General features: G+C 48.5%; 1 protein-coding gene across 1 annotated transcript; it reads left to right on the forward strand.

Moving 5' to 3' along the window:
- The first annotated feature begins 8693 nt into the window (after positions 1–8693).
- LOC121344016 (chymotrypsin-C-like) lies at positions 8694–10304 on the forward strand. The gene is made up of 8 exons (XM_041419668.1): positions 8694–8808; positions 8887–8978; positions 9067–9164; positions 9247–9372; positions 9469–9605; positions 9689–9834; positions 9994–10146; positions 10234–10304. The coding sequence occupies exons 1-8, from the start codon at positions 8769–8771 to the stop codon at positions 10249–10251; spliced, it is 810 nt and encodes a 269-aa protein (XP_041275602.1). The 5' UTR covers positions 8694–8768; the 3' UTR covers positions 10252–10304.
- Positions 10305–17027: the final 6723 nt, after the last annotated feature.

Raw genomic sequence — 17027 nt, forward strand, 5'->3', positions numbered from 1 at the left:
GGCCACACCAGCTGCCAATATTCAAATCTGACCACTGATTGGTTTTGACCACAACTTCCCAAAAAACTCACTTCCTTCTCAACCCAGGACAAAATTACATGTTCAAAGTGATCTTTGACCCACTCCTGGGAATGAGAGCTCAGGACACCCAGGGACCCCAAACTCCCCTCACACTGAGCAGCAACCTCATGCTGATGGCACAGAGCACAGGGAAGCACTGCCCTGACACAAGGTGTCAGTCCACATCCTGGGCACCCCTCAGGGGCATTGTCTTAGGTTGGAAACAGGTGTGTGTATTCTATTCCTGTCTGTGGAACAGTTCTGTTCATTGGGCAGTGTTCTGTATCTCTCCCACACCTAATATTCCGTCCTCATAGATAGCTTCTGTTCATGGCCAGTAAGTGTCCCTGCATGGCTGATAAAATTGCATCATCTCCCTGTGAGAAGCTCTGCCCAGAGGGAGCAGCCAAGCATTCCTATCTGGATAGAATCAGCGATCTGGAAGACCACAGTCAGCCTTTCCCCATTGGATTCCCAGAGGAGCAGCTTTGTTCTCCTCTGGATTCCCAGAGGAAGACCAGGCCCATCTACACCACCACCAGACCTACAGGATCCCTGCTCCTCCAGTACCAGTACCTGGCACTGCAGGAGGGCTGAGCCACCATAGGATGGGACTGCTGCCACCACCCTGACCCACACGGTATTAAGTTGTATTCTGACTCTCTCCATAGTTTTTTTGTTTGTTCTATTACATTTGTGGGTTTTTTGTTTTTTTTTTTTTTTTTTTCATTTTCCTAGTAATGAACTGTTATTCCTATTCCCATATTCTTGCCTGAAAGCCTTTTAATTTAAAAATTTTAACCATTTGGAGGGAGGGGGTTTGCATTTTCCATTTCAGGGGAGGCTCCTGCCTTTCTTAAGCAGTCACCTCTCTTTTGAAACTAAGGCAGATTTTTGGTGCCTGTTGTGGGGCTAGAGAACATAGAGAGAAAAAGAGTGAATAAACAGAATAACAGTTCTTTAGTAATCTAATTTTTGTTTGCTGATATAGAAACCTCGTTAAGTGTCGCCATGTGGTCTAGCTTACTGTGGTTTGGGTGCCAGGTGCTTGTGTCTCTATTTCTTCCATTTGGAGGCCCTTATCTAAACATGGGTCCTATAACTAAGGCTGTTGTGGCTCTTATCCAGTTTGCTTTATCGGTTAATAAGGTGAGGAATTCATGTATTTTTAACTTCCTCTGCAAAGCAGGCACATGGATTCACAGCTATCACAGACTAACTGTATGGTTTTGGGGTTACTTTAATAATGGTACCTCCTGTGAGGAAATCACACCAGGGGAAATTTTCTCCCAACTCTTCAGCCATCTCTTTGGGTCTGCCCTATCAGTTTTCAAAGGGTTCAGGTCCACTCTAAACACTAATGATATCATACAATGTTTGGTGTTACTGATATGCCTGTTCTATTTAGCATTCAGAGATAAAGGAAGATTAACCTAGATAACCACCTTGACAACTACACCAGAGCTTAGGGATGCTGCTGCCCAAAAGCCTGAGCCTGCCCCAGAGCCCTCAGATATGAACCACCCAAATTGGGTGGGGGTTCTTGTTGCGGTGTGATGTCATGGCTTGCCCCGGTTTCCCTTGGTTTCTTCCTGAAATTTCCTTCCCCAGGTGGGTTGTCAATCCACCCTTCCTTTCCCCACCCTTGACCCCTGCTGGGCACTGTCTATCAAACCAGAAATTCCAAGGAGAGCATTGAGCAATTGGCAGGTTCAAAGGATGCTCTCCACCCCCTGAGGGGCCATTGGCCCACCCACGTGTCCCTCTCACCTGAGACCCCCTCCCCCCATACCTGGTTGGTGGTCCCTGTCTCCCCTGCCCGAGTCCCCAGGTAAAAGGGCAAGCAGACCACAAGGTAGGGGTTCGGGTGGAGAGTTCTGCTGGAGAGTTTGTTGGAGTTGTTGCAAGATTCAGAGGCTGTGCCACTGAAATAAAAACTCTGGATTAAAACTCTCCACCAGGGCCTGCTCCTTTCTTCACCTCACCTTAAAGGTTTCTCCAGCTCAGGGAGGCCTGAGGAGTGACCCCCTCAAAGCAAACTCCAGCCTGCAAGCACTGGAGCTCGGAGCATGCCTGGACTTGTCTCCACATGCTCAGCTGCAAGCACAGGTACTGAACAGCGTCTCTGGGGAGAAAACACCACAGGTGCCCCTATTCGGTCAGCAGCCGAGGCCAGACCAAGGCAGTCGCGTCAGTCATTCCAACAGGTTCTCACTCCAATAGGTTCTGGTGAAGGAGATATGTGAGATGGGCCAGATGCTGAAGGAATACATTTCCCAGCTGGTGAGAAACCCTCCCCCTGCCTCAAAGAGAGAGTCTAATAGTGCAGCAGTAGAACCCACAGATGTAAGTTACAACTGCCAGGTTCCAGATGAACTGCAAAGGCAGTCACAGCCAGCAGCAGTCGCCCCTGTTTAGACGAGGTCTAAGATTAAATCAGAGCACCCAGATTAGGGTAAGAATGGAGGGCCCTCACAACCCACAGAGGAGCCAATGGTTGAGATCATCACTGAGTCCCTGATGTACAAAAGTCTCTGTAATCTGCACAAAGACATTGGACGATGGGGACGTGAGGCCTATACAACCTGGCTGCTTCAGGTCTGGGACCTTATGGGTACAGGCAGCCAACTGGATGTGGTTGAGGCAAGGAATTTGGGACTCTTGACCGAGGACTCAGGTATGAATCAGATTTTTGTAAGGGAGCCAGGGTCCCTTTCCCTCTGGGAGCGGCTTTTAATGAGTGTCAGAGAGAAGCTGGTCCACAGGGAGAGAATGCAGGAGCACCACCATAAAATGCACTGGAAGACCCTTGAGGAAGGGATCCAACAGCTGAGAGAAGTGGTGGTATTGGAGATACTCTTTGGGCAGGATGGACAGCATAACGACCCTGACAAGGTCAGGTGCACAGGGCAAATGTTGTGGAGTCTTGCAGATCTGGCGCCATCTCAATACACCACCTTCATTGCAATAATTAATGCTGACACCAACCGAGAGACAGTGGGCTCTGTCACCAACACGCTTAGAAATTATGAGAGTGTGATCAATGGCCCAATGCAGGCTCATGTCTCTGCTGTGATTAGGGAGTTCACAGAGGAGATGAGGGAGATGAGAGAGGAGGTGAGTAAGATCAACACAGCACCCATGCGAGTCACAGGTCCCAAAGTCAGAGTCCAACGTCCCCCAGCTAGAGAGAGAGGGTACACCCCAGGGGCTGGCCTATGGTTCTTCCTGCATGACCATGAGGAAGACATGGGAAGGTGGGATGGGAAACCCACTTCTGTCCTGGCAGCACAGGTGCGTCAGCTCAAGGAGGGAAACACTAACTGAGGGAATTCCAGTAAAGTGAAGGTAGCCTCAACCTCCCATGACCAAGCTGCTGAGTATGATCTGTCAGATCCCCTTGAAGGTACCTCTATCATGTATGCCCAGGAAAGGAATAATAACCAGGGCTAGAGGGGCCCTGCCTCTAGCCAGGAAGAGGCACAAGAAAACCAGATCTTCTGGATGGTGTGGATCCGATGGCCTGGCACATCAGAGCCACAAAAATATGCCTTAGTTGATACTGGTGCACAGTGTACTCTGATACCATCAGGGCACGTGGAGGCAGAACCTGTTTCCATTGCTGGGGTGATGGGGGGAATAGCAGCAACTGACCCTGTTGGGAGCCAAGGCGAGCCTGACTGGGAAGGAGTGGCAGAAACATCCTGTTGTGACCGGCCCAGAGGCCCCGTGTATTCTGGGCACAGACTTCTTCCAGAACAGCTATTGCAAAGACCCAAAGGGACTCAGGTGTGCTTTTGGAATAGCTGCTGTAGAGGCTGAGAACATTAAGCAGTTGAACACCTTGCCTGGACTATCAGAAAACCCATCTGCAGTAGGATTCCTGAAGGTGGAAGAGCAACAAGTGCCAATTGCCACCTTGACGGTGCACCGCCAGCAGTATTGAATGAATCAAGATGCTGTGATCCCCATCCACAAAATGATCCATGAACTGGAGAGCCAAGGGGTGGTCAGCAAAACCCACTCACCCTTCAACAGCCCCATCTGGCCTGTGCCTAAATCTGACAGAGCACAGAGATTGACCGTGGACTATCGTGCCTGGAATGAAGTGACTCCACCGCTGAGCGCTGCTGTGCCGGACATGCTGGAACTCCAGTACAAGCTGCAGTCCAAGGCAGCAAAGTGGTACGCCACTGTTGACATTGCTAATGTGTTTTTCTCCATTCCTCTGGCAGCAGAATGCAGGCCTCAGTTTGCTTTCACCTGGAGGGGCGTGCAGTACACCTGGAACCGACTGTCCCGGTGATGGAAACACAGCCCCATCTGCCATGGACTGATCCAGGCGGTACTGGAAAAGGATGAAGCTCCAGAACACCTGCAGTACATCGATGACATCATTGTGTGGGGGAGCACAGCAACCGAAGTATTTGAGAAAGGAAAGAGGATCATCCAGATTCTGCTAAAAGCCAGCTTCACCATCAAGAAGAGCAAAGTCAAGGGACCTGTCCAAGAGATCCAGTTCCTGGGAGTAAAGTGGCAAGATGGATGGCGTCAGATTCCCACTGAGGTCATCAACAAGACCACAACAATGTCTCCACCAACCAGCAAGAAGAAAACACTTTCCTAGGTGCCATAGTGTGGATATTCTCAGTTCAGTTGAAGAGAGAACAGAGACAATTTCTCCCAGGCAGAGCCTGGAATCTTAGACGAAAGAATTCAAACAATTATTATCTCTTTGTAATCATTGTTTATCCTTATGGTTCTTTACAGCATGCTATTCATAGTCACAAATAATGTGAGACGTTTTCTACTTTGAGACCAATCCAGTCCCATCTAGTGAGTGAGACTTTAAAAACTCACTGCTTCTTGTTAATAAAGATTCTTCTTAAGCCTTCTGATCCACCTGAAGACTGGAATCTTTCTTTCCGTCCCTGACTCAACAGTGTCACCATAGGATTTTGGAGAATGCACATTCCCAAGTACAGCCAGATCACGAGCCCTCTCTACCTGGGCACCCACAAGTATGATTTCCACTGGGGCCCTGAACAGCAACAAGCCTTTGCCCAGATCAAGCAGGATCATGCGGTTGCACTTGACCCAGTCAGGATGGGACCAGAGGTGAAGAATGTGCTCTGCTCTGCGTCTGGGAACAATGGCTTGTCCTGGAGCCTTTGGCAGAAGCTGCCTGGGGAGACTCAAGGCCGATCACTGGGATTCTGGAGCCAAAGTTACAGAGGGTCCAAAGCCAACTACACTCCCACAGAGAAGAAATCTTGGCCACCTGTGAAGGAGTCCAAGCCGCCTCGGAGGTGACTGGCACAGAAGCACAACTCCTCCTGGCAGCGTGACTACCGGTGCTGTAGGGGATGCTTAAAGGAAAGGTTCTCACTACCCACCATGCCACCAACACCACAGGGAGCAAATTAATTACTCTTATCACACAGCACGCCCATATTGGAAACCTGAATCACCCTGGAATTTTGGAGATAATTGAAAACTGGCTGGAAGCTGAAAACTTTGGTCTCACTGATGAAGAGGAACAAGAGCAAGTGACACATACTGAAGAAGCTCCACCATACAACCAACTGCCAGCAGAGGAAACACGCTACGCTCTTTCCACTGATGGTTCCTGTCGCATCATAGGGATGAACTGAAAATGGAAAGCAGCCATATGGAGCCCCACTTGACAGGCTACACAAGCTACCAAAGGAGAAGGTGGATCAAGTCAACTTGCTGAACTCAAGGCCATTCAACAGGCCCTGGACATTGCTGAGAGAGAGAAGTGGTCTAGAAGGTCTAGAAAGTCTACCTTTATACTGATTCGTGGATGATCACCAATGGTTTGTGGGGCTGGCTGGAAAAGTGGAAAAAGGCAACTGGCAGTGTAGAGGAATGCCAGTCCGGGCTGCTGATGAATGGAAGGACATTGCCAGTCGGGTAGAGAAGCTACCTGTAAAGGTCCGCCATGTAGATGCCCATGTCCCCAAGAGTCAGGCTAATGAGGATCACTGAAACAATGAGCAGGTAGATCAGGCAGCAAAGATAGAGGTGTCAAAGATAAACTTAGACTGGAACACAAGGGAGAGTTATTCCGAGCTCAATGGGCCCATGATGCCTCAGGCCATCACGGTAGAAATGCCACCTATAAGTAGGCACAAGACCAAGGGGTGGATTTAACCATGGACAGTATTTCTTAGGTTATCCACGACTGTAAGATGTGTGCTGCCATCAAACAGGCCAAGCGAGTGAAGCCCCTATGGTATGGTGGGCAGTGGTCCAAGTACAAGAATGGGGAGGCCTGGCAGATTGACTACATCACAGTGCCCCAGACACGCCAAGGCAAGCAGTATGTGCTGACCATGGTGAAAGCCACCACAGGATGGTTGGAAACCTACCCTGTCCCTCACACTACTCCCCAGAACACCATCCTGGTACTTGAAAAGCAAATCCTGGGGAGACATGGTACCCCTGAGAGAACTGAGTTGGACAATGGAACCCATTTCAAGAACAGCCTTATAAACACCTGGGCCAGGGAACATGGTATTGAATGGGTAGATCACATCGCCTATCATGCACCAGCTCCCGGGAAAGTTGAACAGTGGAATGGACTAATTAAGACTGACCTGAAGGCATTTGGCAGGGGAACCTTCAGAAACTGGGAACTGAACTTAGCAAGAGCCACCTTGGATGGTCAATACCTGAGGGTCCATCAATCAAGTTGGTCCTGCCCAGTGTGAAACCTTGCACATAGGGGATGGAGATAAAGTCCCTGTGGTACATATGAAAGGTATTTTAGGAAAGACTGTTTGGGTCAATCCCACCGCAGGCAAAGACAAATGCAACAGTGGTGGTATTGGTTTTGCTCAAGGACCTGGTAACACTTGGTGGGTAATGCAGAAAGATGGAGAAGCCTGTTGTGTACCACACTGGGAAATCCAGTCGTAAGTGACAACTGTGCTTAAGATTTCATTGCGTAGAATTAGTTTATTTGTTTGGGTATGATACAGATAGCAATAGAATAAGGGGTAAATAATGTCTTAAGTTGGAAATGGGTGTGTGTATTCTGTTCCTGTCTGTGGAAAAGTTCTCTGCTGTTCATTGGGAAGTTTACTTTCTCTCTTCCACAACCCATCCTCCCTCCAGGAGACAGCTTCCGTTCATGGGCCATTGAGTCTCACCACACAACTGAAAAAATTTTATCATCCAGATGTAAGAAGCTCTGCCCAGAGGGAGGAGCCAAGCATTCCTATCTGGATAGAATCAGCGATCTAGAAGACCACAGTCAGCCTTTCCCCACTGGATTCCCAGAGGAGCAGCTTTCTTCTCCCCTGCAATCCCAGAGAAAGACCAGGCCCATCTCCAGCAGCCCTGGACCTTCAGAGGAACACTCCACCTTTCTCCAGGATCCCTGCTCCACCAGTACCACACCTGGCACTGCAGGAGGGCTGAGCCACCATGGGATGGGACTGCTGCCACCACCCTGACCCACAGGGTGTCAGGTTGTATTCTGACTCTGTCCACACTTTATTTCTTTGTACTATTCCATTTGTATTTTTTTTTAGTTTTCTTAGTAAAGAACTGTCATTCCTGTTCCCATATCCTTCTCTGAGAGCCTTCTACTTTCAAAATTATAACATTTCAGAGGTAGGAGGTTTATATTTTCCATTTCAGGGGAGGCTCCTGCCTTCCTTATCAGACACCTGGCTGTTCCAACCAAGACAGGCATCCAGCACTGAAACACAAGGCGAGGGAGAAGAGCACTGGGGCCCATGGAGTAAGCCCAAAAGAGCATTTCCCCATCTCTCCCCGAGCCCCCACTCTCCTCCAGCTCCACCACACACCTCAACACCACAACTGTGCCACTGCAGTGCTCCTGCTCTGCTCTCACCTCACCAAGGATGTCCCAAGAAGGGACAAGCCACTGCAGTCCACATCGCGGAAGAAGGAAAAGGACAAGATGGAGCCATCCCTGCCCAAAGTCAAGCACCAGCTCCCTGCCCCCCCAGCCCATGGGACACCCCAGTCCCAAGGCTCCCTTGGTGAGAGGACTGGGGAAATAAACAAGGGCAACAGTGCAGGGTCACTTTTCCCAAAGGGCACAGCCACTCGCCCCCAGGCTTTCCCGAGCACAGAATGTACCACCGGCACCCACCATGATGCCACAGCCAAGGCAGCCGTCAGGAACAAGCACCCAGACCTGCCAAGGATGGCTACACACGGTGAACAAACACTGACAGGCACTCAGAGACACCCAGTGATGAGCATTTTGGGAAAGGGAGCACCTTATCCCTGGGGGACTGGGGGGCTGGGGACAGAGAGTGTCCTGGAGGAGTCGGTCCTCAGGGCTGGGGGGCAGCAGGGCTGCCCAGCACCTCACTGACACCATCGTAGGTGGGGGGCTGCCAAACAGCTGTGCCCCAGGAGGGACCCTGTGCCCCAGGAGGCACCCTGCCCCTTCCCAGAGCAGGGCCAGGTGTCCCCACCATGTCCCAGCATGGTGCCAGCGCATGACGGGCAGATGTGGCCATTCCCAGGAGGGACGGTGAGTGCGATAAGAGCAGGTGATGGGGCTGAGGAGCCCCTGTGCCCACAGCTTGGGACAGTCCCCACATGTCAGCGGCAGGCAGGGCCACTCCAAGGTCCCCGGCAGTCCGGACACTATAAGAGGGGTGAGCGGCCCCATTGCGGCACCTTTGCTCCGCACAACCATGCTGGGAGCCGTCTGTCTCGTCGTGCTGCTGGGCTACGGTAGGTGCAGGGGATGGGCAAGGGTCAGCGCAGGGGGGACAGGCAGCCTCTGATGTCCCTTTGCCCGCTGTCCCACAGCCTACGGATGCGGTCAGCCGGCCGTGCCACCACAGCTGAGCTCCCGCGTGGTGGGCGGTGAAGACGCTGTAGCCCACAGCTGGCCATGGCAGGTGAGGGGGCACAGGGACAGGCATGGGCATGAGGATGGGGACAGGGATGGGGACATTCTGCTCTGACCCTGTGCCTCTGCCCTCGCAGATCTCGCTGCAGTACAGCCGCTCTGGGTCCTGGTACCACACCTGTGGTGGGACCCTCATTGCCCCCCAGTGGGTGCTGACAGCTGCCCACTGCATCAGGTGGGTGTTGGGATGCTGGGGGGCATCTGTACCTGCAGGATGAGTTATCTGTGGGGACTGACACCCCTTCTCTCCCTGGCAGCTCTTCCATGACCTACCGCGTCGTGTTGGGCAAGCAGGACATGTCAGAGGATGATGAGCCCGGTTCTGTGGCCGTGGGTGTGGAAAAGATGATCGTCCATGAGGACTGGGACTCTTACCTCATCATGTACGGGATGGGGTGCATCAGGGTGGTGGTCCCTTGACCCCATGGCCATGGAACCTGTTCTCATGGCCAGGGACCATGTCTCGTGTCTCCTTGCAGCAACGACATTGCCCTGGTCAAGCTGGCAGAGGAGGTACAGGAGACTGACACCATCCGTGCTTCCTGCCTGCCAGCTGCTGACAAGGTCCTTCCCAACAACTACCCCTGCTATGTCACCGGCTGGGGACGCATCAGGAGTAAGTGGGGTGTCCCCGGGGGGGTCTCCAGGAAGGGGATGCGGGCACAGGGTGTGAGGTACGAGCTTTGGCTCTCATTGCAGCCAACGGGCCCCTGGCTGACATACTGCAGCAGGCTCTGCTGCCCGTGGTGGATTATGAGACCTGCTCCAAGTGGGACTGGTGGGGCGACCTTGTGCTTGAGACCATGGTGTGTGCTGGCGGTGACGGCGTCGTCTCTGGATGCAACGTGAGTGTGGGCACTGCACATGGTGGGTGCCCAAATGATGTGGAACCCTGGGCACAGGGAGGAGAGGGGATGGAGCCATGGTGGTGCATGGCCAGGAGGGATGAGGGGAGTGTTGGCAGGGTGCCCAGGAGCAGTGGCCCACACTGTCTCTCCATACAGGGCGATTCTGGAGGCCCCCTGAACTGCCAGCGCGATGATGGGGTCTGGGAGGTCGAGGGCATCGTCAGCTTCGGCTCCAGCCGGAGCTGCAACTTGAAAAGGAAGCCGACAGTCTTCACCCGGGTGTCTGCCTACATCGACTGGATCAACGAGGTGGGTGCCCCTTCCTCTGCCCCCACACAGGGGCTGTTCTTGCCCCACTGAGGGTCTTACCGTGACCTCCCTTTGTCTTTTTGACAGAAAATGAGCACAAACTGAGGACGCGGCATTGTGGAGATACCACTATTGACCAAGATAAAAGCAAAAATGCTGAGCTGGTCTTGCTGGTTTTTGGGAGAGGGAGATGTGGTGGGGCTGGGGACACACATCCAGGGCTGGGTCTGCTGATGCCAAGGTCCTGCTTGTGTGCTGGCAAAGGTGTCCCTGTTGTGCGGTGGGGCTGGGCAGGACTCTGGGGAGGCTGTCGGGCACATCTTGTGCATTGTGTCCCATCCTCAGAGGGGCTTTGGTGGACGGAGGAGCCCTGGACAAGGCCCCACAGTGCCACAAGCCTCTCTGCTGGGGCATCAGCCCTGCCCCAGCCAGGCACGGGCACCCCCACAGTGTGTGACACCCCAATAGCCAGTGTCCCCCTGCCCAGGAGGTGGTGAAGGGTTGTGATCCCTCTGGGTGAGGAACCTTCTTCTAACATCCAGTCTGTCCTTGGCCACAGCTCCAGCCGTTCCCTCGGGTCCTGTCCCTCGTCACAGAGAGCACAGAGCAGAGCTGCCCCTCGGGTGGAGCTGCAGCCTCCACTGAGCTCTGACCTCAGCTTCCTCCAGCTGAACAAACCGACTGACTTCAGCCTCAACTACTTTTAATCTCTATGGCTGCATAGAGTTTGACAAATATTTGTTATGCTTCCATGTTGTCAATTATTGTTATATTCTTTTCATACAATTTATAACTGACACAGTAAATCTACAGGTTAACCTAAAGAAGCGTAAGCTTTATTTTTATTAAATGTCTAACATCTTATTTACACTCTATAGCGTGTGTCCATTATGAAGTATTTAACAATATGGGAGAATAAGGGGAAGTTTAAAAGACCACAATAAAACTTCGCCGCCAAGTTCATAACTTTTACTTCACTGTTGAAATAGAAGTACTCATACAATCACTTACAGAAAAATTTGTCATGGTTTGACGCTGGCACAATGCCAGTGCCCCTATGAAAATATATTCTCCCTAGTGGCTGCCGTGAGATGTGACCAGGAATAGAGCAAAGCAGGCTCCCACTTAGGAATAAAGGGCAAAAAAACTTTAGTAACTACAATATGTAAAAAGGAACAGACACAGAACTCAGAATGCAAACATTCTAAACCATTCCTCCTCCTTCCCCCAGTTTCCACCACAACATGAAATAAGACCTTAGATGTTCAATCCAGTCACCACCCCTCAGATAATCAACTTTCAGTTCATCAAGGAGAGAGGAGTCCCTCCTGTACCGTGGGCTTCCCCCGGAAACACAGTTGAAACCTCTTGTGTTTCCATGTTCTCTTGGCTCCAAGCCATTGCCTCCCACTAAACGCAGCCTCTGTGTCACAGGAAAAATGAGTCTGTCCATGGCTATACAAGAAAAGTGTCCAGCCAAAGGCCACTCCATCATCTCCTCCCTCCTAGGATTCTTCTCAACTCCTTCTGACATCTTCTGCTCGCACAAACTTTCACCACACTTGCTCATTTCCTCCTGTTTCATCTCTCTCTCTCTTCTCATCCAGATCCAGGAGGAGCACTGTTTGTAAGGTTTCCATTATCCCACAAAAGGGTTAAAATCTTGGGCTCTGCCTGCCCAGAACTCCCACGGCTGACGGGCACCTTCTCGGCCCGCACCCCCTCTTCTTCTTCTTCTCGGCCAGCCATGCTGCCACCACATGAGAACAAACTCCAAGGTAGCACAGGCACCGGCTCTCCCTCTCTCTCTCTGTCCCCCAAGGGGGTGCCCAATGCCTCTCAGGGCTCCTCCACCCTTCCATCCTGCAAGGCCTTCACCCCCCTTCTCTGTCCAGGGCTCCGGCCTACCTCACCCAGGCCGCATGGCTTCCCCTCCGCCACACAGCCCGGCAGGGGAGGTCCCACCTCTTTCATGGAGCAGAACTAAGAGAGTTCCCTGCGACTTCTCTGCCTTTTAACCCCCTGTGTTCTCAGAGCCGGTCCATGTCTTCAGGGGCCACACCAGCTGCCAATATTCAAATCTGACCACTGATTGGTTTTGACCACAACTTCCCAAAAAACTCACTTCCTTCTCAACCCAGGACAAAATTACATGTTCAAAGTGATCTTTGACCCACTCCTGGGAATGAGAGCTCAGGACACCCAGGGACCCATGAACAAACTCCCCTCACACTGAGCAGCACCCTCATGCTGATGGCACAGAGCTCAGGGAAGCACTGCCCTGACACATGGTGCCAGTCCACATCCTGGGCACCCCTCAGGGGCATTGTCTTAGGTTGGAAACGGGTGTGTGTATTCTATTCCCATCTGTGGAACATTCTCTTCTGTTACATGGGAAGTCTCTTCCGTAGCCACTCCTCCCTCCGTGGAGATAGCTTCCGTTCATGGGCCACTGAGTCTCACCACATGACTTATAAAATTGCATCATCCCCCAGTGAGGAGCTCTGCCCAGAGGGAGGAGCCAAGCATTCCTATCTGGATAGAATCAGCGATCTGGAAGACCACAGTCAGCCTTTCCCCACTGGATTCCCAGAGGAGCAGCTTTCTTCTCCACTGCAATCCCAGAGAAAGACCAGGCCCATCTCCAGCAGCCCTGGACCTTCAGAGGAAAACTCCACCCTTCTCCAGGATCCCTGCTCCACCAGTACCACACCTGGCACTGCAGGAGGGCTGAGCCACCATGGCATGGGACTGCTGCCATCACCCTGACCCACAGGGTGTCAGGTTGTATTCTGACTCTGTCCACACTTTATTTCTTTGTACTATTCCATTTGTATTTTTTTTTAGTTTTCTTAGTAAAGAACTGTCATTCCTGTTCCCATATCCTTCTCTGAGAGCTTTCTACTTTCAAAATTATAACATTTCAGAGGTAAGAGGTTTATATTTTCCATTTGAGGGGAGGCTCCTGCCTTCCTTATCAGACAACTGGCTGTTCCAACCAAGACAGGCATCCAGCACTGAAACACAAGGCGAGGGAGAAGAGCACTGGGGCCCATGGAGTAAGCCCAAAAGAGCATTTCCCCATCTCTCCCTGAGCCCCCACTCTCCTCCAGCTCCACCACACACCCCAACACCACAACTGTGCCACTGCAGTGCTCCTGCTCTGCTCTCCCCTCACCAAGGATGTCCCAAGAAGGGACAAGCCACTGCAGTCCACATCGCGGAAGAAGGAAAAGGACAAGATGGAGCCATCTCTGCCCAAAGTCAAGCACCAGCTCCCTGCCCCCCCAGCCCATGGGACACCCCAGTCCCAAGGCTCCCTTGGTGAGAGGACTGGGGAAATAAACAAGGGGAAGCATTAGTGATGTAGAGAAATGGGGAGGATTGATTTGTTGACCAGAATCCAATTTTTCTGCAGGATATGAATGCTTATATACTATTTCAGGGAGAACACTAATAATGTGTGCAATGATTAGTTTAAAATCACATACACAAACTGATACGTATAGCACCACCTCTTTCTTGCAGAGTTGAATGGCTATTTTCTTTTTTCGGTAAACTCGTCTGATTGAATCTTCTTGCAATCTAGGTCTAATTTTCAAAGCTCCCTTTGCTTTTGTCAACGTATCCTGTTATAAAATCTCTTATGTTAACTAGATCTGAAAGCCATCTTAACATCCCAATATCTCCCCTCTTCCTTTCTGCAGCAGCGGCTGGCTCAGAGAAAGTCCCAGCAAGCTGCAGCCAGCACCACTGGCAGCACTGGGGCACTCTCCTAGTCCACACACGTGGGGAGGGCGCCTAAGGCTTTTCAGCCTTGCAGGACAAAGCTCAGCGACGGAGGAGAGAGGCTGCTACCCAACTGGAAGGAGAGACTCGAACTCCAGCAGTGGTGCGAATTGCAATTTACTAACTCCAACCACTCCAGCTGCTGAAGACCCCTAACTGGGCTCTGACAAGGGTTTTTAAAGGGAGGAGGTTACAAGGGAGTGGCTTGGTCTTCAGCCAATTAGAAACTAACTTGGAGTGGGGTGAGGGTGATAGGCATTGCAAGGTAACCAATAGAGATGAACATGGGGCGGGGCCCTGGCTCCGGAGCCAATCACTTGATGCCCAGGCTAGAAAGTTCTGGAGAGAAGGGTTGGGATGCTGAGTGATTGACAGGGCACCAGGGCGAGATTAAAAAGAGGATACATGTGTTGTCAGGGGGAGCAGGGAGGAGAAAATTTAATTGACTGGGTGAGTGAGGGGAGAGAGAACCAGGGCAGAACCATTACAAATATTAGGGTACATGGAATAACCCAATACACTAACTGAAACTTTCAGAACACAATACAACACCTTTCAACCAAAAACACTCCTTTAAGGACCTTATTAATTATTCTCTGCACACATTGAAAGGTGTCATGATTAATAATATTATCAAAATTATCATATACATACCTCTCTTAAAAATAATTTTTTTGTTAAAAAACTCTAGCCACTAAACAGTTCAGGTTTGATCTTTATAAACTAAAACATTCCTGATGGCAGCTGCATTAATAGATTTAGAAAGGCTGCCAGAAGTGTAATTGTACCAAAAGTTTTGATTCTTATACACAGGGTGATAGGGAAAGACATTTTTAGACTGATTCCTTCCTGTGTATTTGAAATTAACCCAAAAATCCAATTTTCACAGAACCCGGAAACTCTAATTCTTGCAGTTCCAAGGGTGTTTCAGCAAGGTAAGGGGTCAAGTTTGATATGATTTGATTTACCATGAAAAAAAAAATAGTGTAAATTTCTGGAGGAGCTCTATTCACCCTGTGAAAAATGCCAATCACTTGTTTTAAAACGCCAGAAGTTTAATAGTAATAAAATGGTTATAAAAATAGCAATATAATAAGGGTAATAAAAAATTGGACAATTAGGATTTAGGACGATACGAGACAATAAAAACAAATAGTTACGGACAGTCTGGGTACCTCTTTGTGGGCAAAATAAGCCCGAAAAAGGACCCACGTTAAGAGAAGATTAACCCTTAAAAGCAATAGCCTGTTGCTTATTCATACAGCTCATCCATGATGCATAAATCCATTCAAAGAGAGGATTCTGTCTGGTCATCATCAACTTCTTCCCCTTAATCTTGACGGCATCTTCAGGGCTGAGTGAGGTGGGAAGAACTTAGTTTGTTCTGATAATGGAGCAATAAATTCTTTTCCTCTGAAAGATTTCGGTGTCCTGCTGCTGCTAGCTTGGTCCGAGTCTTCTATTTAAAAAAGGTATCTTACATAGCATAGTTTCTATTTTAACATTATGTTGTAACTTAAAACTATATTTAACACACTACTTAAGAAAATTAATACAGCACAACTTTCTAACATAACACATAATATTCATTTTAATATTTGCGAAAAGCCAATCATAAAATACGCATTTTTCACACAATATATGTCTTATATCTAGCTATACAAAGATATATGAAGGTTTGTAAAGTAGCTGTTTTTGTAATTTAGCCTTAGTTAAATAGTTAAACATAGACAAATATCAAATGAATAATGTTTGTTATAAAAGTCAGTGAATTCACGTCATAAGATTAACAACATAATCAGGGTTACTAATATATCAGTAGGAACACTCTTAAGAAATTGAAGTTATATTTTCCTAGACATTTATGACATTAAAGCAAAAAAGTAAAAAAGCTGTATCTTGTAATTTAAATGAGCAAATTTTTACAAAAATTCATTCAGGCTTTATGTCATTCACTTGTATAGCAAAGGAATTATATCTTTTAATTCAAACAGGTATACTTCAACAAAACTTAAAATCAACTTCACTAAAACTTAACCTTAATAAATATATCTAAAAGAGAGTCAGCATCAGTGATACTAAACAAAAATTAATCTTAACAAGAATTAACTTATTTAAACTCTATTATTACAAAAAGATTACTGAAAATTTGTCAAACGGTTAAATCTGAAAAATGCATATTATATGATTGGCTCTCCGCAAATATTAAAATGAATACTATATGAGTTATGTTGCAAAGTTCTCCTGTATTAATCTCTTTTAAGTAGTGCTGTATTAATCTCTTTTAAGTAGCATGTTTTTAAATATAGTTTTTAGGCTGTAGCATTATATTAAAGAGAAACTATGTGAGGTAAGATACTTTTTGTAACTAGCTCAAAGAATGGAAAAGATAGAGATAACAGCAAACAGACAACAAGATCCCAAGAAAAGAATTATTGCCTCCTTGTCGGGAAGGCCCAGACTTTGAGGAACCAAAGATTGATTTACAAGATGAGGGGGGGAAGCTGAAATTAAGCAGAAACACCCTAGTTTGAAAGGAATGTTTGAGTCATGTATGAGATATCTGAATATGCAATAGGCTATTTCTTTTAAGGGGTAGTCCTTTCTCAGCAAGGTGCCTTTTGCTGGAATGCCAGGCACCCAGAGATCTGTAATTCTTTGCTTTTTTATTGTCTCTTATTGTCCCTATTTTTATTACTATTTTCATTACTATTTTATTACTATTAAACTTCTTAAAAAATTTTAACACAAGTGAATGACATTTTCCACAACATCAAAGTAAACAACATGCAAGTAAACAACTGTACTGCAATATTTACAATAAAATTACCTTGTTAGAACTATGGAGTAAAAAGCAAGCACTTAATAAAGCTGACAGTGGAGTTAACTCTCAGATAATTATTGCAGTTTAAGTTCGAGGTTTGTCTTGAATGTGAGCTAAAGAATCTTGAATTTATGGCTTACCTAATTCCTCTTAGTGATCTATGCAGGTTTGCTATGTTACTAATGAGAGGAATAGCGGATTTGTCTTTACAAACAAGCTGTGGGTCTTCTGGTAGATAAAACTATCACTGGGAGATAAAAGAAACAAT

The sequence above is a fragment of the Onychostruthus taczanowskii genome, unplaced genomic scaffold, assembly GCF_017590055.1.
Source record: "Onychostruthus taczanowskii isolate IOZ18803 unplaced genomic scaffold, ASM1759005v1 scaffold61, whole genome shotgun sequence".
In the NCBI taxonomy this organism is placed as follows: Eukaryota; Metazoa; Chordata; class Aves; order Passeriformes; family Passeridae; genus Onychostruthus; species Onychostruthus taczanowskii.